General features: G+C 39.3%; 4 protein-coding genes across 8 annotated transcripts; 2 read left to right on the top strand and 2 right to left on the bottom strand.

The window, feature by feature from the left end:
- The first annotated feature begins 3,783 nt into the window (after window positions 1–3,783).
- On the top strand, window positions 3,784–12,205 carry slc25a15b (solute carrier family 25 member 15b). Of its 2 annotated transcripts, none has more exons than XM_078265943.1 (7): window positions 3,784–4,432; window positions 5,710–5,806; window positions 9,191–9,449; window positions 9,543–9,680; window positions 10,419–10,594; window positions 11,021–11,179; window positions 11,396–12,205. In XM_078265943.1, exons 1-7 carry the CDS (start codon window positions 4,283–4,285, stop codon window positions 11,515–11,517), a joined length of 1,101 nt encoding a protein of 366 aa, XP_078122069.1. In that variant the 5' UTR covers window positions 3,784–4,282; the 3' UTR covers window positions 11,518–12,205. The 2 variants fall into 2 exon arrangements, with proteins under 2 accessions (XP_078122069.1, XP_078122070.1); XM_078265944.1 differs by having other exon boundaries at window positions 3,785–4,432; window positions 5,706–5,806.
- Window positions 12,206–12,796: 591 nt separating this feature from the next.
- tm4sf21a (transmembrane 4 L six family member 21a) lies at window positions 12,797–15,069 on the bottom strand. Its single transcript, XM_078265945.1, has 5 exons — window positions 14,782–15,069; window positions 14,448–14,513; window positions 13,417–13,550; window positions 13,150–13,336; window positions 12,797–13,061 (listed from the first exon to the last, which is right to left on the bottom strand). Exons 1-5 carry the CDS (start codon window positions 14,956–14,958, stop codon window positions 13,053–13,055), a joined length of 573 nt encoding a protein of 190 aa, XP_078122071.1. The 5' UTR covers window positions 14,959–15,069; the 3' UTR covers window positions 12,797–13,052.
- A 2,315-nt stretch (window positions 15,070–17,384) lies between these two features.
- On the bottom strand, window positions 17,385–19,349 carry LOC144527572 (transmembrane 4 L6 family member 1-like). Of its 2 annotated transcripts, none has more exons than XM_078265713.1 (5): window positions 19,138–19,349; window positions 18,601–18,666; window positions 18,030–18,163; window positions 17,764–17,950; window positions 17,385–17,652 (listed from the first exon to the last, which is right to left on the bottom strand). In XM_078265713.1, exons 1-5 carry the CDS (start codon window positions 19,312–19,314, stop codon window positions 17,644–17,646), a joined length of 573 nt encoding a protein of 190 aa, XP_078121839.1. In that variant the 5' UTR covers window positions 19,315–19,349; the 3' UTR covers window positions 17,385–17,643. The 2 variants fall into 2 exon arrangements, with proteins under 2 accessions (XP_078121839.1, XP_078121840.1); XM_078265714.1 differs by having other exon boundaries at window positions 19,177–19,349.
- Window positions 19,350–21,499: 2,150 nt separating this feature from the next.
- Window positions 21,500–25,048, top strand: LOC144527488 (mannose-P-dolichol utilization defect 1 protein-like). Of its 3 annotated transcripts, none has more exons than XM_078265541.1 (7): window positions 21,500–21,747; window positions 21,989–22,054; window positions 22,497–22,629; window positions 23,126–23,211; window positions 24,172–24,230; window positions 24,345–24,455; window positions 24,569–25,048. In XM_078265541.1, the coding sequence occupies exons 1-7, from the start codon at window positions 21,657–21,659 to the stop codon at window positions 24,689–24,691; spliced, it is 669 nt and encodes a 222-aa protein (XP_078121667.1). In that variant the 5' UTR covers window positions 21,500–21,656; the 3' UTR covers window positions 24,692–25,048. The 3 variants fall into 3 exon arrangements, with proteins under 3 accessions (XP_078121667.1, XP_078121666.1, XP_078121668.1); XM_078265540.1 differs by having other exon boundaries at window positions 21,505–21,747; window positions 24,115–24,230; XM_078265542.1 differs by lacking the exon at window positions 21,500–21,747 and adding an exon at window positions 21,779–21,822 and having other exon boundaries at window positions 24,115–24,230.
- Window positions 25,049–25,727: the final 679 nt, after the last annotated feature.

Below are 25,727 nucleotides of genomic sequence, written 5' to 3'. Positions count from 1 at the left end.
GGGTTGTGAAAATGGGGAAAGAGTGTTTCCCTCCTGAGTCCAAACTGTAAATATGTTGAACTTTACAGAAGACAGACAAGACACTTATATTGCTATCAGTCAGCCATAATCAAATTGCCTTACTGTGTTTATCAGAAACGTGAAGAAAAAAAATCTTGTTTTATTTTTTTGCAGTGCCTAACACTTCAACACTTCAGCCACAATGTAAGCACTCCCTCGCTCTTTTGTTTCGTCAAGCTGAAGTTTGACCAAAAAAAAGAAGAAAAAGACCATATTTTTCTCTCTCCGTACTTTCACACCCTGGGACGCATCCACTTCAGGCCCTACTTTCTAATTGGTTTTTATTTACTCCTGTCCACTACCAACCAAGCATCCACTTCAGGGTAAAAGCTGACGGCCTGTTACAGATGGAACATCCTCCATCTGAAGCTGATTGTTAGTGGACACTGCAACAGAAAGCTTGCAGAATACATGAGGATTCTACATTGTATAGATTTTATTGTAAAAATATTTTAATGCCTTTCCCTGTTTTTACAGAAAGAAAAAATGAATACAGTTGCCAGTGTTGTGTATATAAAATAAGTTGTCCATTGATAAAACAGGTTCTTACTTAGACAGAACATGAACTATGTGCTCTAATTTACTTGCAGTATATTTTGAACGCCAAAACAATCATAAAAAGAGGTAATTTTAACTCCTCACAGTAGCCAGGACTAGTGTCTAACTGCTTATCTGGGCGAAAACAGTATTAACATGCTTATGTATTGCTTGTATTATCTGGATGTGGATTCAGTTCCCAGAAGGTGTGAATATTGCTACTTCTCTCTCTCTCTCTTTATCTCTCTACATTCAAACACCGGACTTGGTCAAAACTATGAGACAGTGCCATTCCTGCTCACGCCTCATTACTTTCTCATTTATTACATTGATAACATTCTGCTGCTGTCAAACATATTGCCAAAAAGTCTGACAACAATTCAAAGGTCTACCATAAAGACTTTTCAAAGAGTAGACACACAAAATCAGTCATAGAGCTGATTTAAAAAACAAACGACAACAAAACTTTCACTTGGACAGCCACGGGGCCAAAAAAAAAAAGTTACGTGTTTTTTCTTAAGGTAGTGTGTTTTATAGTTCATGACTGGTTGCGTACTGTATCCAGAGCTGCTGGTGGAGAGTTTGGCCATGTTGTGACATTAGTGATACTGCATATTGAATCAGGACGTGTTGATGTACAACAAAATTGTCTACTGGATATGGTGTTGCAGTGCCAAACACTTCACTAATTGCAGTGACCAAAACCTTCCAATCCAGGGCTCTGGCTGTGTGTATACAGGGTACAAATGAAGAAGGCTTTCTTGATGTATTTTTGACACTGGAGCTTTTCCCACATTTAGATTGAGTTTTTAGTTCACTAACCAAATATTTCTGACCCTGTGGCAGATATGAAATGCTTCACTGCACTTGCACGCTGATACACATACAAAATAATTTGAGTGTTTTAATCCTGGAGGTAAATAGGTTTAGATATTTACTCTGATTCAACCCTCAACTCACATCAGAGTGTCCTCTCTGATGAGAGATGAGGGCTGAATCAAGTGCCTGGCTGTGATTACTGGTGTCTGGTCATTAACCATTTATGTTTAAGTTATCTCGGTGCATAGATAGAAATTCAAACCAGCTCCTGGAAAACCAAGTCTTCCACACATTTCTATGATATTCAATTTGAGATGTGCGCAACACCTGTCCCTCATTTCCTTTGCAAAGGACATGTTTCTGGTGCCAAAGTTTTATGTGTATGGTGATCTCTAAGCTTCACACTTGAGACCCGTGACACCAAACTAATACAAAGTTTAATTTGGTTTTTACAAATTCGTCAGGCACTTATAAGTCACTGTTTTTAATCCTATGAAGTAAAAAAAATTTATGTTGATTGGGCACAGCCTACTACTGCCAACAGTTTATGCTCAATACTGACAACTTTATTGCCAAACTATTGTATAACAAATCCAACTACATGGACTAGTTCCACTTTTATAACTTGTGTTACTCTTTTGTTGAAGGGATCTTTTATAATCTCTTTGTTATTCCTTCAGTGTAACTCTTTTAATTGGGGATTAGTGAGACTCTCTGACTGTACCTCATAATCTCAATTTCGAACAGACGTAACAGTTGGTAGTAAAGCACCTTGGAGAGTCTGAGAAGGGTTCAGGATATTACTGACGTCAAATAGGAGGAAGGCACGAATAAAAGCTGTGGCTTTGGGTAAATATCAATTAATGTGTTTTGTATTCAAAACTACTTTAACAGCGTGAGGCTCTCTGCAGTGTTTCCATTCTCATGACATTGGCGGTCGTACGGAAAATGCTTCTCATCTACGAATCATCAGAATTCTGCCAAGTGTTTTGATTTAACGAAATGCAGAGACTTGTGTTATCTCTTCAGAACATTTTGTGACAACATGTTGAAAACAAGGCACATGAATTGCTCATCAGACTCTAACTGTGGGAAATGATACTGTATGTACAATCAGGATAGTGATTATAATTACAATGGAAAGAGAATTGTATGTATTTTAAAGCTAATGATGCTACTTTGATAATTATGTAAAATGCAAAAAGACTGAACAGGAAATATAGGTATGTAAAATATACTGTAGTGTGTATAGAGGAGTTTTGCTTGTTAATGGCGAAATTGTTTAAAACAGAATATTGATGATTCTTGTCTGTGATGTAGACAACGTCAATGTTGTTGTTTTTTTGATAAAAGGCAAAGTGATAAGAAATTGGAAAATTGTGTGTGTTTAATGACTGCATGTCTATTGAACATAAAAGTCTACATTGATGATGTTTTGCAACATGTAGTCAAGTGAGTCTAGACTGTTGTAAGCCATTGAGTTTTTAAGGATAAGCCTGTGGACAGAGGGCATGTGTATTTAATCCCAGGCTACTCTGTTTAAACAGATGGTATTTTGTTTAAATTCAGAGGTGAATACCAACAAAGTGATGTTGTTTGACTAGCATATTTTTCCATGAAATCACCAAGAGAATAACTTGCTACTGCCCATTAATAAGTCATTGCAATTAACAGTAATGCATCAAAATGTAAGGGAATACATTCTGATTTCCTACACTTCTCCCGGGTGCCTTTGCTTTTACTACAAAAACAACACAAATTTTTTAAAAATCGGATTTCATTTTTTTCAAACTAAAAAATACAGTCAGTTAAAACGTACATGTCACTTGAGGTAATGTGTAAATAATTTGAATGATGCTTCAGTTTGTTGTGCATGCTGGCTCGCTGTCATATACTTGGACTAGGCCTTCATTCTTGTTGTTACTATTGGGAGTCTGACTTATACAAAATGTTTTTTTGTTTTTGTTTTCAGGTCTGACTTCAGGAAGAACAAACACACAATGCTCTAACTTGTTATTTACAGAAAATGCTTTAAATGTTTTAACCTGCATGTGAGACTACATCACACTAATGATAGACAATCATGATGACTATGGGCTTATCCAAATATATGATGTACCAAAGATTAGATAGAAAAGCAAAGCAAAAGTCGCAAAATTTTAAAAGCAACAAACCAACATACATGACTAATGTCAACCAAATGTCCTTGGTAAAAAAAAAAAAAAAAGATCTCTGGAATGAGAGGAATTTAAAAATAAAAACTACCAGCAGGGGGTGGTGTATCACCTTTTGGGGAGAGTTTATTTTGACAAGTGAAAAGAATGTGAACCGGAAGCTTAAAGGTTGACGCTTCATATCATAGATCCTAAATTAAGAGCATCACTCAGTTGCTACAGCTTTGAATTATTGTATCTGAACATTCTGCAGCTTTACATTTACATTTTTTTCGTGACAATCACTACCATGTTATTTAAATCGAGGTAAAATGGAGGGAAGGATTCCTAACAATGTGCAATTTTTAGTAAATGACAGTTTTGCGTGCAAACTTATCAATTCAAGATTCTTAATTGTGTATTGTGTTCACTTACAGTAGTATCAGTAGTAATATCAGGTACACAAGACAATTCTAAAAGTGTACATTCAGAGCAGAATGAGTAGATTCGTATCGCGAAGGCGGTTTTGATACCTGGAATTTCGAGCAGAGTGGGAGCTCTTCATGTCGGGCATCATGATGAAACCAAACAACCTCTGGCTTCTCCTCCTCAACCACACTTATCACTGATGGCCGATTCATTTATCGTCCACACCGAGTGATCACACAGGGGTCTAGATGTTGCAAATGAGATAACGCGAATATAAACTTTGGATGTTTGATCTGGTGGCATACGTTAGCATGCGGCCACCCCTGGACGACCTTAGCTTCAGTCAGCAGCTCACTCGATTAACGTTACTGTTTGATAACGTTAACGTTACATGTGTTACATACATACTTTTGAATTCGTCGCTCTCCTCTAAGGTTGGTATTTTTAAAGGATTACTACCTGTTTATCTCTTCTGCTTTTACACTTACAAAGTTAACATTCGCCGCACAGAAAACAGTAACTTTCACCTGGTTTTCGCCTAAAACTAGTTAACTTACTTAGCTGAGATTAACGTTATTGTTAATGGATGCAACATGTTAACGTTACTTCTCTCTCTCTCTCTCTCTCTCTCTCTTTAAATAAACAGTAATACTTTACATATTTTTAACCAGGTAACGTTACATAAGAAAATGTACATATAAGCAAAAGAAAAGAAAAACATACAGTTTAAATAGCGTTTTAAGTTAAGTTATTATAACGTTAGCCATTTCTTTCTTGAAAACATTAAAGTGAGGATTTACTTTGGCAAATTTACAACATACAACATTTATGAATGTAAAACTTTGCAAATAATATGAGATTGATAAGAAAATATTCTTTCCCATACAACGTTAAAATGTTAGTTGTTAGTTAGTGGTACCTCACAAAACGCAGCTATGTTACCTCTCAATGGGAAACGTTGTTCGACATTTTACTCAAATGTTTTGGATCTGAACGGCGGTTATTTAAAATATGTTTTAATAAGAATAGCATTTTGTCCCCCACTGGTGGAAACCTTGTGTTACTCATCCCGATAATGACAGTAGCTACATATTATTATGTTACATCAGCAGTGGAAGGAGCACAGTGTCCCTAGAAATACTGCGACTGTTATTTTAGCTTAGTAGAAGAAAAAACAATTTGACATTGACATCATTGTAAATACGTTGCTAACTTAAAAAGCCCTGAGAGGACACAGTTAAGTCTAAGATTGTTTTAGGAAAAAGAAAAAAAGATACTATTGGAAATAACCAAATACATTGCAAAAAAGGGCTTTTCTTCTTCAATTAGAAATATTCCACTTTTGTCTAGTTTCTGTTAATGCAAACTTATCAATTTCATCACGCCTTCCCTTGCCTTTTATCTTACATAACAGTTATTCTTTTTTCCAGACAAACCCTTTCTTAGCTTACTGTTAATAATCACTGTTGCTACAAATGGGGGCAGGTTTTATTGTAGTGAACTTTAAAACCCAGCTGCTGTTGCTGTTATTGGCCCTGATCCCTGTGTCGAAACACATTAACTGTGTCAGTGAAGTGTTTCAAGAAACAAATAACTGGTTATGTTCTGTGTAGGTTTATAGTAATTAAAGCACTCTAATACGCTGTAGCAGTGTATTTTGTGAGTGGAGTAAGGAGGTAAAGTGTCATTGTTTTTTCTTTTCACCAGGTAGCTGAGAGAAAGAGAAACCTCTTCTGACAACTACTTGGACACCATGGCCCCACACCCTGTGGTCCAGGCCATCATTGACCTCTCTGCAGGAGCCATAGGTAACTACAGTGCTTTGTCTCCCAAAATTAGCAAACAAATTCCAAGTATTCCTTTTGGCTTGAAATTTGACATTTGCATGAACTGGGGTAGATGCTCCATATTCATGCGCCATCTTGAAATACGTTAGCCAGTAAGGGACATACAGGACATATTGCTCCGCCTTTCGCGTTTTCGCTGTTACATGATAAACTCACAGGAGCTGCTAATGCTGCTAATGGGTATCTAAGCTTCCCGGCCCTGGCAAGTTTGAAGAAGGTAACATGGAGGACCACACGTATTCAAAATCCAAATTTCAGGAACAGGAGTCTTCTAGCCTGACAAGCCAGACCCACATCAAGACGTTGGGTCTGGGAACTCACCATTATCGGAGCTCAATCCGAGGGGCGGGATAAACGGTTGTCTTTCAAATTCCCTCTGCATGCAATAGGATAGCGCTACAACCAGGCAGAGCAACGAAGAAGGTAGCGAAGCTAGTTGATAGATTAAACTTTTGCCGTATCCGGTCGGCAAAACTCCAAACACGTCTTCCTTTTTTAAGAATGATTTCAGTGCCGTTCTTTTCTCAAAGAAAAGCTTAACTCCAAGTCTTCCAGAAGACCACTGTTCCCAACAGCAGCAGCAGCCATAAGCCCGCCTACCGACTCTATACACGATGTGATTGGCCTGACCAGAGTTTGGTTTTTCCAGCCAACGGAGATCCATCCATCTTCGTCCGCTTATCCGGGGTCAGGTCGCGGGGGTAGCAGCTCCAGCAGGGGACCCCAAACTTCCCTTTCCCGAGCCACATTAACCAGCTCCGACTGGGGGATCCCGAGGCGTTCCCATGCCAGGTTGGAGATATAATCCCTCCACCTAGTCCTGGGTCTTCCCCGGGGCCTCCTCCCAGCTGGACGTGCCTGGAACACCTCCCTAGGGAGGCGCCCAGGGGGCATCCTTACCAGATGCCCGAACCACCTCAACTGGCTCCTTTCGACGCGAAGGAGCAGCGGCTCTACTCCGAGCTCCTCACGGATAACTGAGCTTCTCACCCTATCTCTAAGGGAGACGCCAGCTACCCTCCTGAGGAAACCCATTTCGGCCGCTTGTACCCTGGATCTTGTTCTTTCGGTCATGACCCAGCCTTCATGACCATAGGTGAGGGTAGAAACAAAAACTGACCGGTAGATTGAGAGCTTTGCCTTCTGGCTCAGCTCTCTTTTCGTCACAACGGTGCGGTAAATTGAATGTAATACCGCACCCGCTGTGCCAATTCTCCGACCAATCTCCCGCTCCATTGTCCCCTCACTCGCAAACAAGACCCCAAGGTACTTGAACTCCTTCACTTGGGATAAGGACTCCACGGAGAGCTGGCTGTAAATTAAATAATAATTAATAAATAAATTTGCTGCCGCTAGGGTACATCTAGATTTCTAGGCTAGGAATCTTCTTCTTCGACGAGAAAAAGAAAATGGATATTGAAAAGAGCAAGAGACCGGCTTTTTTAAGCGTGAAGGCTACCGTAGCTGTAATACGTACTTAGAACTGCGTGGTGCGAGAGAGTTGATTGCGATATATGATCTCAATACTAGATGGGAGAAATTCCTACACAGTGGACCTTTTTAAGGTTATCAATTTCAGCTGTGCTTTTCCTACTATGACAAGTCAAAATGTCTGCTGTGAAAAAGGTCCATATTTAATCTCTACGTAATAATCATGCTGTCTTTTCACTGCTTAAAGGGCTGGTCCAGAATTTTGGACATAGGACCACATTTCCAAGTTAGCCAGTGTGTTATTTATCAGTGAAGACCGTTTTCAACACTTTTCATCCAGTCCTTCCAGTTGCAGAGTTCGCTGGTGCAGGGCTAGCGCAAGTCAACAGTATCTGCTAGCCTGCCACTAAAAATAGTCGTACCCACTCCACAGTACACCCAAGGCAAATAAATTATAACGCCAGACTATCGATGTAATTGTCTGTGTTTATAGAATAACGTTAGAAATAAAATTACCCTTGCATCGCATTGCAATAGTTATACTTTGTTCCCTGTAGTTGGTAGCATAGGCTACAGCAGCGGCAGAGTGATATTACCTAGGCTACTGAGAAAGCCGGTTTCCATGACAATCACACAAGTTTATTTACCTACTGCTGCAATTTGCATGTAAACTGTCCGAGCTTACATGACGTTTCTGTCAGTAATTACCTAAAGTTAGCGGTTAGCCCAGCCAGGTATCTACCAAGAGTGTAGCTATACTATTAGCTAACGTTGTCACTCTCCACAATGCATTGAACTGTAACGTTATCTCCACTAACGTTGTCAGTTTCAATCTATCAGTAGCAGCTAGGCTAACGTTATGAAAGGGGCTATCTTTATTAGCTAGAGTAGCCTACCGAAAGTTATTACCTGTTCATCAGTAGCTGTTGGTGCATCTGGAAAGACGGATGGAACCGCATTCATTGTCAGTGACTTTTGGTCCTTTAGATTGCAGGGTTTTTCAAAGTCGTCTGGTCTAAAATGATCACTACACATTTGCCACTTGAGTAGAGTCTCCGCCTTGATGTCCAAGCCAGCAGCAAGAAGCCACAGTTGGTTCCTTTCTGGATCTCCCAATGGAAATTTGTGGAAACTTTGTGGTGCCCATCTGTTTGGTTTATTTTTACAATTTCTAAATGCACACTGAATCACCATGTTGCCTAGTCCTTAGTTTCCAATCCAATGCTTCAATACCAATGTACTAGGCTACTACTAGGTGTCCCGAATGTAGTGTGCTTCTCTGTTTACTTTTTGGCGCAGTACTACTAACCGGAGCAAAGTAAAATTCCGCCGCTGCTGAGAAACTAGTTCCTCAAAATGTAATGCGATCAATGAGATGCAAGGGTAGTTTTATTTCTAACATTATTCTATCAACACAGACATTTACATCGATAGTCTGGCGTTATAATTTATTTGCCTTGGGTGTACTGTGGAGTGGGTAAAACTGTTTTTAGTGGCAGGCTAGCAGATACTGTTGACTTGCGCTAGCCTAGCACCAGCGAACTCTGCAACTGGAAGGACTGGATGAAGAGTGTTAAACGGTCTCCACTGATAAATAACACACTGGCTAACTTGGAAATGAGTTCCTATGTCCAAAATTCTGAACCACCCCTTTAACCAAGCGACTCACTAGCCATGTCTGATGTAGCAGGAGATTTTGATGACTCCTGTGTTTTTCCGGCTCGTTTCTCTCTGTGTTCCCATCGACTCTTTATACCGCTCTGTGGAGTGAAACCCTCCGTCAAGCCCTATCTCTCTTCACAGCACATATGTTGTGTGCAAACTTTGATTTCTCTTTTAGTTTGAGTAACAAGCCATACTCTGTTTGTTGGACGACTTCTGTTGTTGATCGTTTTCTCACTGTCTTCCTCCAAGGGGGAGCTGCATGTGTCTTTAGCGGGCAGCCTCTAGACACAGCAAAGGTCAAGATGCAGACCTTTCCTACGATGTACCGAGGTTTCATCCACTGCATCTCGTCCACCTACAAACAAGTGGGTTTGCGTGGTCTCTACCAGGGCACCACGCCGGCACTGATGGCCAACATCGCCGAGAACTCTGTGCTCTTCATGAGCTACGGCTTCTGCCAGCAGGTCATCCGTTTTACGGCTGGACTGCCCAGTGAGGCTGTCCTGAGGTAGGGGGGAAGTTAACCAGGCTGTTCTTGTTACCCTGAGAATACATGCAAGATCTCTAACTGTCTTGTTTTTTATCCTTCCCTCTGTGTTAGTGACATGCAGAAAGCCTGTGCTGGCTCAGTAGCATCCATTTTCTCCTCGCTGGTACTCTGCCCCACTGAGCTTGTCAAGTGTCGGCTGCAAGCCATGTATGAAATGGAGGCATCGGGCAAGATTGCTAAGAGCGACAAGTAAGTGGTATTTATATAGTCATACGTTTTTGTGTAATAATGTATGGGTCATTTACTCTCTTGTTACTCAGATTTTATGATTGTATATTGCCTAATATCTAGTAGATTGAGTTATGCTGAAAAAAATGACTTTTTAACAACTAATAAGGGGTGGCAATAGCTCATAGCTCATTTGTTACCTATGGTAGATAACTTATTTGCTATTGATCTATTTTTTTATTTTGATTTTTTTACATTGCACTTTGTTTAAACAGATATTTTGAGATGTGGAAATCAAGCTACTCAAAACAAATACAAATTTAATTATGTCTAAATATTTCTGTGTAACCCTGTTTATCTCAAACAGATACCTTATGTGCTTTTTAATTTTTTAATTTTTTTTGCAACATGTATTAATGATAAATTCAGTATTTGTTTAGTTTTCTTTGGAAAACACTGAATATTCAAAAGGTGATTTAGAGAAGACAAAGATGTCACTGCTCAAAGCACTGCTCCTCTGTGATCAATGGTGTGGACATTAAGGTGATTTGTATTTCCCATACAGCAGAACCACGTTGATTAGTTGCAATGCCAATTGCAGTAGTTATATGGTAATATGTTTCTGAGTTAGTGTTTCGTTAAGGTAGTCTTGCATGAAAATATTTTTTATTATTATAATTAATTAATGAATCTGCTTATACTATTGTAGTGTGTGTGTGTGCACTGACCGAGCCATACGTCCCTCTGCTCTGTCTGAAGTACAGTGTGGTCGGTGGTGAAATCCATCATGAGGAATGAGGGGCCGCAGGGCTTCTTCCAGGGCCTGACCACCACCATAGCCAGAGAAGTCCCCGGTTACTTCTGCTTCTTCGGTGCCTATGAGCTCTGCCGCACCACCTTTGCCGACTACATGAAATGTGACCGAGACGACATAGGTACTAGCATAATTCAACATTCGTACAACGAGAAGTCCGCCATTCAAGCTTAATCATGTTCTCTAGGGGTTGTTGAAAGGCATTGTGGGAAAAGTTACTCACTAATAGAACTAAATGAGGTGGTCTGAGGAAAAGTAATTGGGGAATACTAGAAAATTAAATTAAAACATTTTTATCGCAAATCTCACAGATCGATAACATCATTTAAAGTGGAATTTTCCTTTTAACTACACTAGTACTACATTCAGTTACTTATGTTACTGTTGTTGGACTTACAATTTGAAATATGGCCTAGCAGTCATGAGTTAAGATTTATTACCCATCTAAATCATTTTTTCCCTCTTTATTGACACATTTGCTTTCACCTCCCACGCATCAGATGTACATTATGTTAGCGTGTAACGGGTATCACTGTGTATAATGAAGGTGTGGCCCCAATCGTGATCAGCGGTGGTTTCGGGGGGGCGTGCCTGTGGTTGGTGGTGTATCCCTTCGACTGCGTCAAGTCTCGGATCCAGGTCATGTCTATGACGGTAAAACAAGCGGGGTTTTTCAAAACCTTCATGACCATCGCTCGTACTGAAGGTTGGTAAACGTGGAGTTTTACGTGTGTTTAGTTTTATGATTTCCTTTAGTGTTTTTATTTATTTTCCATTGCACTCACAAACAGCACACCAGAACATATAACAGCCCCCCCAGCAGAGATGTTTGGTGTTCAGCTTTTCTGGGTGAAAAAGAATTAACATTCCTACTGTTTTTGTTATCAATCAGAATGTAATATTTGCTGTTACTTTTGTTTAGGTACAAGGGCACTCTACTCTGGTCTTACCCCCACCATGGTCCGCACCTTCCCTGCTAACGGAGCGCTGTTCCTGGGTTATGAGGCCAGCCGGAAGCTCATGATGAAGCAGTACGACAGCTGAAATATGCACAGCACAAGTAACTGAGCGGTGAAGTTTTATAGCCATATAACCTCATCAAAACTCCAATTGAAGCTTCTTATGTTTGGGAGCGGGTTTTTGCCATTTCCTGCTTTTGTTTAACTTAAAAACCTAAAATGCTGCCACACTCCATCTCTTTTTAACCTACACCTCTGACATAGTGTTAACATACTGTATTTCCTTATATTAATTTATTTTTTAGATTCAGATTGTTTGTTTTTAACTCACCTAAAATAGTATTGCATACATACGTATATGAGAAAAATATGTGTGCAGCAGTGAGCACACTCTTTATGAGGAATTTGTAACACTCTGGTTGATTATTTGACGTCTACCTCAACAAAGTCGTAGCCGCAGCTAAACATCTTTCTCTGCCAGTCATTTCAAATAATTCTTTAGTTGCTCTGTATGCAATTATATGGATAAGAAAAACACTCCGTTGTGAGCTTATTTGTAATGCAAACAATCTTAAAACCTTGCTCGTTGCATGACGATTTTATTTAGAAATGTCAAGTGGCATATACTCATTCATATTAGTTGCTTATAATGCGTTGTCATGGCTTGTGTTCTCAATTATGGAATCATTCTCAGCTAAGCAAGCGTCTCGGTTTTGGATCATATCTCAGTTTGTTTTGATAAAGTGACAAAAAATGCAATTCTGGTTTAAAAAGGTTTCAAACAGCCTTGACTGAAGTGTTACAGGTTTCATGAGCCTCAATAGAAGCTAATACAGTCAGCAGGGGTTTCATCATACTGACTGTTTTTGTATTTCTGTTGTATTCCACTCCTGTTGTGATTAAGTTTCCACTTTTTTGGGACCCAGCGTTTGCCTTTTGAATCACTACACTTTGCCTTTTTTTGTTGTGTAACCTTTATTGTTCTGTACAAGTCGAGGAAAATATCAACTGCCTTGTCAAATGTGCCATTTGCACACTGCATTCCACATGCAGGGTTTTCCAGTGCTTAGTAGTTGGAAATTCTGAAATCTCAATCATATTCCTTGTAATGTTAATTAAGAAATGTAGGTATTTTGAAATGCTAACAATTTGAGATAACACTGGTCGTGATATTCATTGCAGTAAAACAACTTACATTAAAGGTGTCATTGAAGAATAACTTTGTCCTGTATTTTATTTGATATTTTTCTAGCTATCTCTTGGTGTCAATAATTTTAACTGAAAGGCAGTACAATAAAGTGAAGGTTAATATTATTGTGTAACGCCAACTATAATGTGACGCTACACAGAACTGGATGAGCAGCTTATATTTAAAACCAATTTATTTCAAATTACATTACTTAACACAAATTATTTCTAATACTGTGCCATTTTCACAACATTACCTTAATACATTGCAGACATTTCAGATGTCTGTGTGTTATTATAATGCAGCATTAAGCATCACGAAACGCACACAAAGTATAAAAATCTACAATTTCGAAGTGAATATTTATGCAGATGCAGCAGGAACCCTACTCCCTGTCTTCCAGCAGGGGGCGCCAGTCATCTGTCAGGATCTCACAGCGGCTGTAAGTAAAAAAAGAAAATTCTTTAAAATTCTCAATTAAGATATCCTAACAACACTTCAACTTGTTGTTTTTAACACTCTTCTTACCCCTTTGTTGGCGCAGGTTCCACACAGGCAGCCAAATAACCCGTTGATCATCTGAATGGCACAGAGAACCAGCTGCAGACAGCTTGTGGCCAACAGAGTAGCAAACAATCCAATGTTGAACTGCACAATGTTCTTAGGCTCCGTGCATGTTCCCCACCATGTATCGTCAGTCAGGTAGCTCGGGTCACTGCAAAAGAAGAGGTTTGTGAGTGATCAGGACTTTAGGAAGTTAACAAATTTCATCAGAAAGTAACTCCAGCGTGTTACCTGTTTTTAAAAGGTGTCGACCAAATCAGAAGAACTTTGCAGAGAGGCCCATTCTGCAAACCGAGCACTGCCACAATTAAACTGTACAGGGCACCAGCCACGCCCAATGCAGCGAATGCAATTGATAAGAACATCTGCAGAAGTGAAATGATAAGCAAAGGTCAGGCACATTTCTGTTGCAGTTTAAGACATCACTCTTTCATACTGAATGCTTACCCTCCTCCTCCTTACATTCAGTCTCAACATTTGTTTGACCTTGCATTCCTCACATTTCGTCTGTCCATCTGTTTTTCCCAACACTTAACAAGATAAACTACAGCAGGCTGAACTGCTAAAACATGTTTCACACTTTACTGCTATAGTCATACTGAACAATGAACAATTTTATAAGAACGTAAGCTAATAAAACCTCATTAACAGACAAACATGATTCGTGTCAATAGCTTGAGAGGTTAAAAAACATTTCACTAAGCCCTTGGCATATGTCTTGAACATTTAAATATTCTTTATAGATCAAGAAACAGATGGACTGTTGTTATGGTTTCATAATTTATTGCATACATGTTATGTTGTCTATCTAAAGAGGACCTAGGTGTTTTTCAATAGTTTAGTGTTGAGCATGTTAAAGCTTTTTTTCTTATCTACTAATTCATAAATGCAGTATCACTGACCTCCATTAAACACTTAGATTGAACTTAAATGTAACTTTGCAATAAAGGTTGAATGATACAGCTATAAAAGACATTTTTGACATCATTTAATGTGTTATTAATTATGATCATGTTTCTGTGAGACACATCGTGGCATATGTGTTCAAACAATTCTTTTTCTTTCTATTTCCACTGATTTCTAAAGTGTTCAACCGTTTCCTGACTATTTACAAAGTTCAAATTTAGTTCAGCTGGGGAATTGTATGTCTGCATCTATAGAGAATCTAGTGTGAAGCTTATAGTGTTATTTGCGTTTTAAGCCAGCGCCCCATTTTTCACTGAGCATCTGAAAGGTCTAATTTGTAGTTCTGACAGACTCACCCCACAGCGATTTCCACAGCACCCCTCTTTTCCAGTCAAGTGGATGTAAAGTGCTGGGATCAACACCTGTGGCAGGACACGAGTTGATAGTAATTCATATTCAAAACAATTCAGCATTTCCACTTAATCTTAATAACTCAAAGCCTGTAAAATATGTATAACATTGCAGAAGTCAGTCTTAAGTCAGATTACCACTTCAAACTGCACTGAGCTCATTAGATGACCAGTGCACACCAGTTCAAATCCTGTATTTTTTTCAGTTTTAGCTTTACATATATAACTAACTTACATATTTCCGAGGCTGCAGTAACAGGCTAGAGGAAAGACAACTTACCATTACACCCCCTCCAACGAGTCCCCCCATGTATTTCACCTCCTCAGTAATGTGTCCATCTTTGGCATACTTGACGTCCCCGCCAGGAAAGAACAACACGATGTTACAGATGATGGATATAAGTGCTAATGGGTACAGAGTTACAGCAATACAACGGGAACATTTTCCAGTACACATGTTGTAAGAGTGAAAACTAACTAAGTTTGAGGTCAACTCCTTCCTGTTTAAACAAAGTTCCACCTGAAAATGACTCAAAGAGGAAATGTATTTGCACTGGGCACAGAAACTAAATAAAGAGGGAACTTAGGGTGTGGGAGGTGAAATGAAAAGCCGATAACATTGACAAACAGAGCCAGGGATAGGCTGCAGAACTGTATGTGACTCATTCTGTGGTATCTTAGAGACAAGGCGTGTTTTATTGAGGTAGTAGTGTTGATGTACATGTTATGCATATGTTATGTAGTTGCAGATTTAGAATGTATTCAGGCCATCTCGGTCAGACGAATTATTGATGTTCACTTCACTATTACATGCTGTTTAGTTTAGTGACCAGGCCTCCAAAATGCTCATTAGTAGTGAAATCTGAAAGTTGCTGTAATATATTAATATTAAATGCTATTAGAGCGGCTTGGTGGGGATTGTGAGAAAGCAGAAATTTAATGCGTGAGACATGTTTTAACTCCACCTATTGTGTAGTATTCTGGTAATGTATTGACATTGTGACTCCAGAATCTCGGCACGGTTGGACTTTAGACCTGTGGCAGCACGCTTTGCAAAGCAGGAACAATGTGTCATTGACATCAGCTGCTAAACATTGATAAATGACCACATTATGGAAAGTTAAACAGCTATATTTTTCTGTTTCTCTTCTGAGCTGTTGACTGCAGTTGTGTCTACAATGTATCAGTTAATTAAAAGAAAATTTGAAATTTGAGGAAAAAAAGAGAGAGGAAGAGGCCATGCTTCCCAAAACATGGGTTGTCTCCAAGCATCATTCGGGCGAGGCACTGTTCCTTATCAGTCATAACAGCTAAATATTTTTTTATTGAGTTTTCTTCCTCACATGAAGAGCAGTATTGCTTTCATCTATTTAGATCAGCATGTTAATGCAATACACAACCTCCATCACTTACAACAGATTCACAACCAGAGTAACTTTTTTGATTCCATGTGTATCTCATGTTCTCATTCATTTAAAACATGTTTTGATAAGGATGATACAGGATATTTAGAAGAGGAAACACAAAGGAAAACACTCAAAAGCTGATTTTTGTGAAATACAGTATGTTAAAAATGTTCCATGTGGAGGTGGATTTTCTATTTCCTTTTATTCACAAACAAACGAATAAATAAAATTAAAGATAGATAGATAGATAGATGGATAGAACTGTGTGGCGATGAAACAGACGTAAATGATAATATAACTTTTTTTTCACCATGTCACTAAAGGAACTGACTAGTGAGTGCTGCATCATGACAGAAAGTCTGCAATGCTCTTTAACCTCTTCACTTTGTTAAAGCCAGGACATTCTGTAGCAGTAAGCACCCTGCAAGAGTCCCCATTATAGTAAAGTTATATACTTTATACATGCTCTGTCCTGGCCGATAGGATCTAAATGATCAGCTTTTAATTCCATAATATCAATGCATTGGGAACACTGCACATTCAATTCCAAATCAAAACATGACCAAAATTGATCAAGTTTGTGTTATACCTTTACAGAAAGTGAAGAAAAATGAATATTAGGCTGTATTATTATATTATTATATTAGCAGTATTTGCATTTTTCTTTACAAACTCAAACATTTACTGTATAAACTGAAAAATGTCTCAAGGGTTTGCTTTACTTTGAATCACTGCACTAATATTTAGTTGCATAACCATTATTTCTGACAACTGTTTCACATCTGTGTTGCATGGAGTCGACCAACTTCTGGCACCTGTGAACAGGTATTCCAGCCCAGGACAATTGAACTACATTCCACACTTCCTCTGCATTACTGGATTTTGCCTCAATAACAGCATTTTTGATGTCACCCCCATAACATCAATCTTGTTCATCTGGAACCAAGACTTTGCTCGCTTATTGGTGTGTTTTGGGTCATTGTCTTGTTGAAAGACCCATTTCAAAGGCATTTCCTCTTCAGCATAAGGCAACTTGACCTCTTCAAGTATTTTGATGTATTGAAACTGATCCATGATCCCTGGTATGCGATAAATAGGCCCAACACCATAGTATGAGAAACATCCCCATAACATGATTTTTGCACCACCATGCTTTACTGTCTTCACAGTGTACTGTGGCTTGAATTCAGTGCATGGGGGTCATCGGACAAACTGTCTGCGGCCCCTAGACCCAAAAAGAACAATTTTGCTCTCATCAGTCCACTGAATGTTACCCCATTTCTCCTTTGGCCAGTCAGTGTGTCCTTTGGCAAATTTCAACCTATTCAGTACATATCTTTTTTTCAGCAATGGGACTTTGCTGGGGCTTCTAGCTGATAGCTTTGCTTCACATAGCCTTCTTCTGATCGTAACAGTACTCACAGGTAACTTTAAGTCTTCTTTGATTTTCCTGGAGACACAGAACTGTAGCAGTGGATCAGCAGATTATATTTTAATCCAATTTATTTGACCTTGACCATGTAATTAGTATGAATTGTTTCTAAAACAGTTTTTCCAACACCTTGACACATTGAAACATTTTGAAGTATCATGTAATGCACATTACAATTTTAAAATCTAATCAGAGGCAACAACAATTTCAACTTAAACGTTTTAGGCACATGCAGCCAGGAACAACAACCTTCCAACAGAGGGCACAAGGGAACTCTTCAGATGTGGTATGAGTGACCAGGAGCTTATGGTTGCTGTAAACAAACAACAACAAACCAAATAATGAAAAGAAATGAATGACAGTTATAACATATGTGAGAAATATCTGATTTAGGTATCTGAAACATGGGAAACTGAAGTGTGACCTCTTTGTTGATGCAGACTCCAAACAGGCAACCAAATAGCCCGTTGATCATCTGAATGGCACAGAGCAACACCTGCAGACAGCTGGTCGCCATCAGGGTAAGGAACAATCCAATGTTGAACTGCACCACGTTCTTTGGCTCTTTGCATTCTACCCACAACTTCTGGTCGGCCAGGTAGGTGGAATTACTGTGTGAAAGAAGTGGCTTATAAATGATCACAACGTCATGATGTTGACAAATGTCAGAAAGTTACTTCTGTTTGTCACCTGTTTTTAAAAGGTGTCGTCCACATCCCATCATATTTGCAGAGGGGCCCATTATTCAAACCGAGCACTGCCACGATGAAACTGTACAGGGCCCCGGCCACACCAACTGCAGCGAATGCAATTGATAAGAACATCTGCAGAAGTTAAATGGTAAGTAAAGGTCAGAGATGTTTTATTGTTTAAAAAATGTTCAGATGGTAATGTATATCAGTGGTGTTTTGTCTGTTTAAATCCATTCCAATAGGACTGTTTCACAGAACTTGAACTTACAAATGAACTCTTTTTTTGAAAATATGAAAAAGGAGAAACGGACTGTGCTGTGGTTTTGATGATTGTGCATCTTCAAACCTATCTCAAGAGTAAATGTTCTGCAACTGTGATGCAGCATTATGCAGGGTTTTTCCTTTATGGCTAAGTCATTCTCAGCTTGACTGGCCTCCATTAAACACTTGAATCTAGTTGAACGTGACAGTTCTTCTTGACAAAATAATCTTAACTCAAGGATCTCTGAATAGCTTGCTTACTATTATCTTTAACTGAACACCTTAAAATGTCTGTCTGACTGACTAACCCCAAAGCGATTTCCACAGCACTCGCGAGCTTCAGTCAAGTTGATGTAAATTGCTGCGATCAACACCTGTGGTGGTACAAAATAGTTGACAGCATCAGTGTAAAACATGTTCAGAATAAATAATTAGTTTAGTTGAAACAATTCAGCATTTGGGGAACATTGACACAGTATTCCGTCAGTCATTATTTGAGGAATTCCTTTTCAAACTGTGCCAAACTTGTCATTAACAATTCCATACTTTACTTCAGTCAGGATGAAATGGGCCTCATTAGAGTATCATACATTAAAAGATGTGATACGTGTTGACTGATGAGACTAACTAATAATGCAATTGATTTGAAGTATTAAGATAATCCCAAATATTTACTGAAGCACAATATAAGGACCCAGAACATGCGAGATGACCACTGTAAAACCAATAAAACAAACAATATACAAGCCAATGTTTTTCAGTTTTACCTGAGGCTGCACATTTCAGAAACTAATTTATAGAAACGTTTAGTCCAGAGTTACACCCTTCAGTAACAGGTAACTCACCATGAAACCCCCTCCAACGAGTCCCCCCATATATATCACCTCCTCAGTAATGTGTCCATCCTTGGCATACTTGATGTCCCCGCCAGGAAAGAACAACACAATGTTACAGATGATGCATATCAGTGCTAATGGGTACAGAGTAATAGCAATGCAACGGGAACATTTTCCAGTACACATGTTGTCAGAGTGAAAACTAACTAACTGGTGTACAACCTCTTGCTCATTAGGTTTTTTTCTCAAATCCTTCCTGTCTTTTAGAGAAGTCCCACTAATGACGGTGGTGGACACTGGTGTTACATGTACTTTAGTAACTTTATTTGTGTTAATTGTAGTTGTAGTTTTAATCCACATACTTTGAACTCTTAAATGAGTAGGGAGAAAAACCCATACTGTATAGCATTTTACTCCAGACTGTAAGTGTCTACATTTATTTTGAAGTTTTAAAACATCTGTTCTGAATTCATGCTTTACACAGGAAGATAATCAAGGACTTCAATAACTATATCATCTTTCATTTGTCTCCACAATTGGCAAAGAAGGGAGAAAAAAAACTCATGAAAACATTTGAAGACATTTTTATTGTAAAACCTACAGTCTTTGGCAAATCTATTTCACTGTTCTATAAAACTAGACCGCTGCATACTCTAGATTTCTCTACCATAAAAGAGTTACCTCTTCAAATAACAGTTAACAAAAATTGAATGTCTAAATTATCATTTCATCAAACCGGGCAATGAATTAATGCATCATACATGAAAGAAAATCAATGGCTTAAATAACTAGGAATAAAAACCTTGTTTAAAGATGGAAACTGTCTATTGTTTACAGTATATATAATGAGTTTGAGGGTACCATATACAGGTACAGAGGTTCACCGAATGTTGGCCTATTTATTAATTTGGTTGTTTGTTTGTTTGTTTGTTTGTTTGTTTATTAAGTCCCCTCCACTGAAAATGTGTTACATAGCTGCGGTGTTTGAACTTCTCTGTGCAGAATGATGTGTGTGCAGTGTTTCACAGTAGAAGACTGCTGAAGAGGGAAAAGTCTCATTGTGCTCACACACACACACACACACACACACATCTGAGTTAAACACCTGAGCAGAAGTTTGAAAGCCAATCATGATTAGGGTTGGGTACCGAAACCCGGTTCCACTATGGCTCCGGTTCCTACGCAAACGGTAGTATTCGGACCGGATCAGAACGCAAATTTCGGTTCCTCATTTCGGTTCCGAAAATATTTTCCCTCTGTCGCTCCGGACAGCGGCAGACTTTTTTTCTTTCTCCCTTTTCTGCCGAGTGGCACACGTGCCCGCTTGCGGTGTGAAGCACGTGTCCGCGCTATTCTCGGACATGCACTCTACAATCACTGCTGATAGACGGCTTTTTGTACACGCTCCGAAACGGACATAAAAATATCACACTTTCTCTGTAGTCTACCGTTAGCTAGCTACCGTAAATGTAGGCTACTTTTAAAATGTCATATTTTCCCTCTGGGCTCACCAAAACGGACGTAAAAGCCTATTAACCATTCATTGACTGCACGTGATCGCTAGTAAACATATTACACTTGCTCTGCTAGTCTATCGTTCAGGACAAGACCCTGTAGCCTGGTGGTGGGGGAGGCGGGACAGCCTCCCCAAATTGTCTGCCCTTTCAAACTCATACCTGTGTCCAGGCCTCTTGGACACCATCTGAGAGAGTTTTCTCCTGTGCAGGACATGCCATAAATCAGGAGAGGTGTCTTATCTTGCCAGACAAGGCTAATATGGTCATTTTTCTGCAAAAGAACTGCTAAAGTTTGAAGCTGGTTGGCATACCAACTCAACATTTATTTTGTTGTTACTTGTTAATAGTGTAACTGTTATTTGTTAAATTATTGTAGTTATGTGTTAGGTGACTTAGGTTTACTTATTATATATTTAAGTACTTTAAAACGCTAATATATTGTTCAATTTAAATAATTTTCAATTTAAAAAAAAAATCCATAAAAAAGCCTTTCTTTTATGTCATGTTTCAGTTTTTCAAGAATCAGTTTAGGAACCTGTTAGGAATCGGAATCGTTTTAAAAGTACCGGTTCTGCATCAGAATCGTAAAAATCCAAATGGTACCCAACCCTAATCATGATCCCATATGCAACTGAATGCGTGATGTGGAAGCTTGAAACCTCCAGTGCACACACACACACATGGCATTTCAATTAATATTCACATTCAATTAAGTAGGAGACAATTAAATCCATTCATTTAAAAGTAATTTATTTTCATGGTTGCATATTCTTGATTTTTTAGGAAGAGGGCGTAGATGTCATTTAAATGTATCAGTATAGAATGTAGGCTGTAGAGAATCCATAGGTGTACATATTTGTCCAACATAATAAGACTATATGCGGACTTCCGGCCCAGGGCGACCCTCATAGCCAACACAGGGCTCTGTGTCCTCCGCTGTAAATATTGGGGAACCTTTGAACCACTCCCCCTGTTACTGAGAGTACTCCTGGCCACATCTGACCCACCAACATGGCCACGTCTCCCGTCAAAGACTTCCTGGTTACCTATGTAATGCCAGAAAAATGTTATGAGAGGATTTTCGTCAGCTTTTACATAAACGGTGAGGCTTGTTGTGTTGAAATTTCGGAGTTAAGCGCGTAAAATGTTGCTGGAAACCTTTCCAGGTGTGCGGGAGGTAGGGACAGGGACGGGGACGGGGGACGGGGTTTCGCCTCTCCCGTTACTTGTTTACAAAATCATGTCTAGGCACACAAATGTCCTCTTACTGTGTTAGCCAGCAGTGGGAGAATAATATAATCTGCTATATCTGACTGTTTTAATATTTGTCATTTATGTCGCAGTGCCTTGCCTAAAGTTTGTAATGAACAGAGCTGTCGGATTATGGATCTTACTGGACACTTTCCTGGGTAAGAAGCCTAAAACTTAAAGCAACAGGACATCACTAACAAACACAACTAACAAAAAAGTCTCTTCTTCTTATCATTAGGCTATTAATTGGATCTCTGTACAGCACAATGATCAAACAGCCTGTAAGTACTCTGGTAAACTGCTATCTAATACTCACTGCTGTACCAGTGTAGATAACCATGACAACATCAGGCCTAGTGATAGGCTACTATCACAAAACCACTGCATTTACATGTCAGCTATATGAAGAAGCACATTTCCACACATCAGTGGGAAACTTGAATTATGTCACATTACACTGAAGTTGGCAATGCAGTTTTATACTGAAATGTGTTACTCATTATTGTTTACATATTGATTCCTAATCTGGACACAACCAACACTAACTACATGTTGGTTTTCTATCCTCTAACCTCCTCCTTGTGTGTCATCTCCCTGCAGCACAGCTACTTCAGCTGTTGAAGATACTGTGGAGAAGAAGTGCAGATGGCCTGAGTCTGACATCCGTGCTGCTGCAATTATATGTTTTCTCGTGTCCTGTTGTGTACGCCATTGCCAACAACTTCCCACTCTTGTACGTATTTTTTTTTATAAATAAGCCAAAGAGTTTTCGGCCTATGTTGAATCACTGGCAGATGAGTCATTAAGTGACTTCAGAGTCATGTTTTACGTCTTAGTTATGTTGCAACGATCCCAATACTTCTGGATTTGAGATGTAGAAACTTACTGACTCTGTTTATTCACACCATTCTCTGAACTCTAGACACCACAGTGTCCTTACATGGAGTTACTCTGTGTGATGCTGGAAACTAATGTCAATAACATGTTCAAATATATAAATGTGTGACTCACCGGCTGTTTGCACAAGGCCCTGGGTGTGCACTTGTGACATCCATTCAATACATGTTTAACACTCTACACACCTCAATGCAAGGTCTGTCAAGTTCAACAACTGTGTGTCCATTAATGTATATACTCTACAGTGAATTATGATTATGTTTTGCAGCTGACAGTATGTATCTGTTATCATACATGTGATGTGCTTGTGTTTTACTTGAACCGCTCTGCAGTGCCTGGGGTGAGAGGCTCTTCGCCTTGGCCCAGACCGCAGCGATTGTCTTCCTCATCCTGCATTATCGTGGTGAAACCCTAAAAGGTTAGCACACACACACAGGCACGTGCATGCACATATTACCAAAGTCCCATTCCAAATAACGTATGAACTTTCAGGATAAGTCTGGCATTATTCTATATTTTTTCTTATTGTCAACAAATCCTATGAAAAGATCAAAACCAACAATGCGTTAGCCCGTCTCGAAATACTTTGACTTTCCTCCCCCTGTCTGTGGATCTCAGCCTCAAGCCCATTCATTTCTACTGAGGATGTTGGTTCTTGTAAACCATTACAATGCATAACTTCCAAGTGAACACCTAGTACCAGCCATGTTTTCATCAAACCGCTTGCTCTAACAGATTCTGCCTCACACTCAACTGTCCAGAGATCTTTTGGTCAGTAGAAGCAATTCACGTGAGTGATGGCTGGTGTCAGAAGCCTTTGCAGCGCAAATAGTAGCCGTGTAACAAATAAAGCCTGATAACGTAAAAACCGAAGTAGCACAAATGTTACTTTTAACAGCACAAATCAGCACAAACGTAGCACAAACGATTGAGACCATTTGGGGGAGATTTGGACATTAATGGGGGGCTGGGTGATGTTACTGGCCAGAAAATGTAAAGTTGAATTACTTAAAACCCTTAACAGCACAAACGATAATTGTTACGGCATGGATTTTTGGATGACATGGGGGGCCAGCTTCACACAGATCCTGGAGCGCCAGATCGTGTGGTGTTACCACTCAACTCGTAAACTTCTCACAGGGGCCTTCTGCTAAAACACATTGACAGAGATCTGTTTTCCTTTTATAGAAAATGATATGATTATTTAAACAGTCCAATAAGTTTTGTCAGATAACTATTGATTTTGTAAGTGAACATTCTTGGTAACACACATTTTTTTCTTGTGTATCTAATTCCTCATTCAATCCCATTTATGTGACAGGTATGTTGTTCCTCTTGGCTTATGGGTGTCTAATGTTCCTTCTGGGCTCCTATGCAGCAGCAGCAGCTGTCTCAGTGATGCAGACCTCAAGTTTGGCAGCTTTAATTGCAAGCAAGGTAGCATCTTTTCTGTGCAATTTCGGAGCTGTCCAACGAATAATAAGATCTGTGAACTGTGAAGTGATAATGCACAATGCAAGATAATTTATTTGCTGGCTTTGTTGTTTCCAGGTTCTCCAGGCTGGAACCAACTACTGTAACGGCCACACAGGCCAACTGTCCACTCTGTCTGTGTTACTATCGTGGGCAGCGTCTCTGGGTGTTATCTTTGTGTCTCTGCAGGTACACAGTTAGGAACTACACACAAAATAAACATAGCTGCACAACTGCATATTTTGCACTACTCCATTCTGTCATTGTTGTCTTTGCTAACTGCTTCAAACTTTGTCTTGTAGGAGACAGGAAGCTCGTTTGCCACTCTGTCACACACAGTGTCAGCCTGTCTCAGCGGGGTCCTCTTGGCCCAGGTTCTCTGCTACAGGAGCAACACTGCCACCTCTAGAAAGAAGAACGAGTAGAGGTGGAGGATGGTGACAAATGAACACTCATAATATGCTGATCCTTTTTAATCCTGATTCAAGTCCATTGTACTGACAAATTACAGAAAATAACAGAGTGCATTCTGTAAGAAATGAACACTCATAATATGCTGATCCTTCCTGTCATTTTAGGCGTAGCAGGAAATGTTTACAGTGTCTTTTCTATAAATATGCCGGTGTTCTACACTCAGATCTACTTTAAAACAAGTCAGGTGTCTGTGTAAACAAGAACTCTCATTGTCATGCTATTTAATCATTTTAGATGTGTGATTTCTGTAGTTAGTTTCCCATTGTTGTGAGGGTCAGGGAATAAAAACAATCTATTGTCGCTCTCCAGTGATTGAAATAAGATGACTTTTCTCTCACTTTTCACACAGCTCTCAATAGTATCTGCAGGTGACAGTCAGCTGTTGAGTGTATTTGGGTTAACTGCTTTCAATTCAAGGACAAACTGACAGAGCATCTACAACAATTCTTCCTCAAATTTCATCTGAGTGATTCCTAATACCGGGAAAGAAGTGCAGTCATGCAGCAGACATGAACAAACATACAAGCTTTCGTCAGATCAGGTCATTTCACTGATTATTTCCTCCTCTGTGGGTGATGGAACATTCTGATTCTGTTTCATGCCATGTCGTGTCAGATTTACTGTTGCTGTAGTTCTACTCGTACAGTTCCAAGCATCAGACAGCTTCAGGAAATGGAATATTCCTGAGGCGAGATTACCCAACCCCTTACAGTAAACTGGAAGCTGGAAGTTGAGTGTTTTGCTTGAGTTGGTTTTCAGAAATGAGTGTCAATCATTTCCTTGTTCAGATCTCAGAGATTGAACGCCATCAACCTTAAAGTTACAACACAAATCAAGGGAAAGCTTCATGAAAGAGTGCTATTCACCAGTAATTAAAGACAACAATGATGATTAAAACACTCATTTTTACCAACATATAGGATTTGGAATACAATGTAACCTGTTGATTGTTTTAGATGTATTCCTGAGCACCAATTGTGTCTGTAA

Source organism: Sander vitreus, chromosome 13 (assembly GCF_031162955.1).
Source record: "Sander vitreus isolate 19-12246 chromosome 13, sanVit1, whole genome shotgun sequence".
In the NCBI taxonomy this organism is placed as follows: Eukaryota; Metazoa; Chordata; class Actinopteri; order Perciformes; family Percidae; genus Sander; species Sander vitreus.
The sequence above is the reverse complement of the archived record's forward strand: the minus strand, read 5'-3'. Positions and strand labels throughout refer to the sequence as shown.

Excerpts from the sequence above, each read along its gene's own strand:
- slc25a15b (XM_078265943.1), top strand. The coding sequence starts at position 4,283 with ATGTTTGATCTGGTGGCATACGTTAGCATGCGGCCACCCCTGGACGAC. Across the intron at positions 5,807-9,190 it reads CCTCTCTGCAGGAGCCATAG|GGGGAGCTGCATGTGTCTTT; the intron begins GTAACTACAGTG and ends TCTTCCTCCAAG. Across the intron at positions 9,450-9,542 it reads CCCAGTGAGGCTGTCCTGAG|TGACATGCAGAAAGCCTGTG; the intron begins GTAGGGGGGAAG and ends CCTCTGTGTTAG.
- LOC144527488 (XM_078265540.1), top strand. The coding sequence starts at position 21,657 with ATGGCCACGTCTCCCGTCAAAGACTTCCTGGTTACCTATGTAATGCCA. Across the intron at positions 22,055-22,496 it reads CTTACTGGACACTTTCCTGG|CACAGCTACTTCAGCTGTTG; the intron begins GTAAGAAGCCTA and ends ATCTCCCTGCAG. Across the intron at positions 22,630-23,125 it reads GCCAACAACTTCCCACTCTT|TGCCTGGGGTGAGAGGCTCT; the intron begins GTACGTATTTTT and ends ACCGCTCTGCAG.
- LOC144527572 (XM_078265713.1), bottom strand. The coding sequence starts at position 19,314 with ATGTGTACTGGAAAATGTTCCCGTTGCATTGCTATTACTCTGTACCCA. Across the intron at positions 18,667-19,137 it reads TCGTTGGAGGGGGTTTCATG|GTGTTGATCGCAGCAATTTA; the intron begins GTGAGTTACCTG and ends GTACCACCACAG. Across the intron at positions 17,951-18,029 it reads ACGACACCTTTTAAAAACAG|TAATTCCACCTACCTGGCCG; the intron begins GTGACAAACAGA and ends TCTTTCACACAG.
- tm4sf21a (XM_078265945.1), bottom strand. The coding sequence starts at position 14,958 with ATGTGTACTGGAAAATGTTCCCGTTGTATTGCTGTAACTCTGTACCCA. Across the intron at positions 14,514-14,781 it reads TCGTTGGAGGGGGTGTAATG|GTGTTGATCCCAGCACTTTA; the intron begins GTAAGTTGTCTT and ends GTCCTGCCACAG. Across the intron at positions 13,337-13,416 it reads TCGACACCTTTTAAAAACAG|TGACCCGAGCTACCTGACTG; the intron begins GTAACACGCTGG and ends CTTCTTTTGCAG.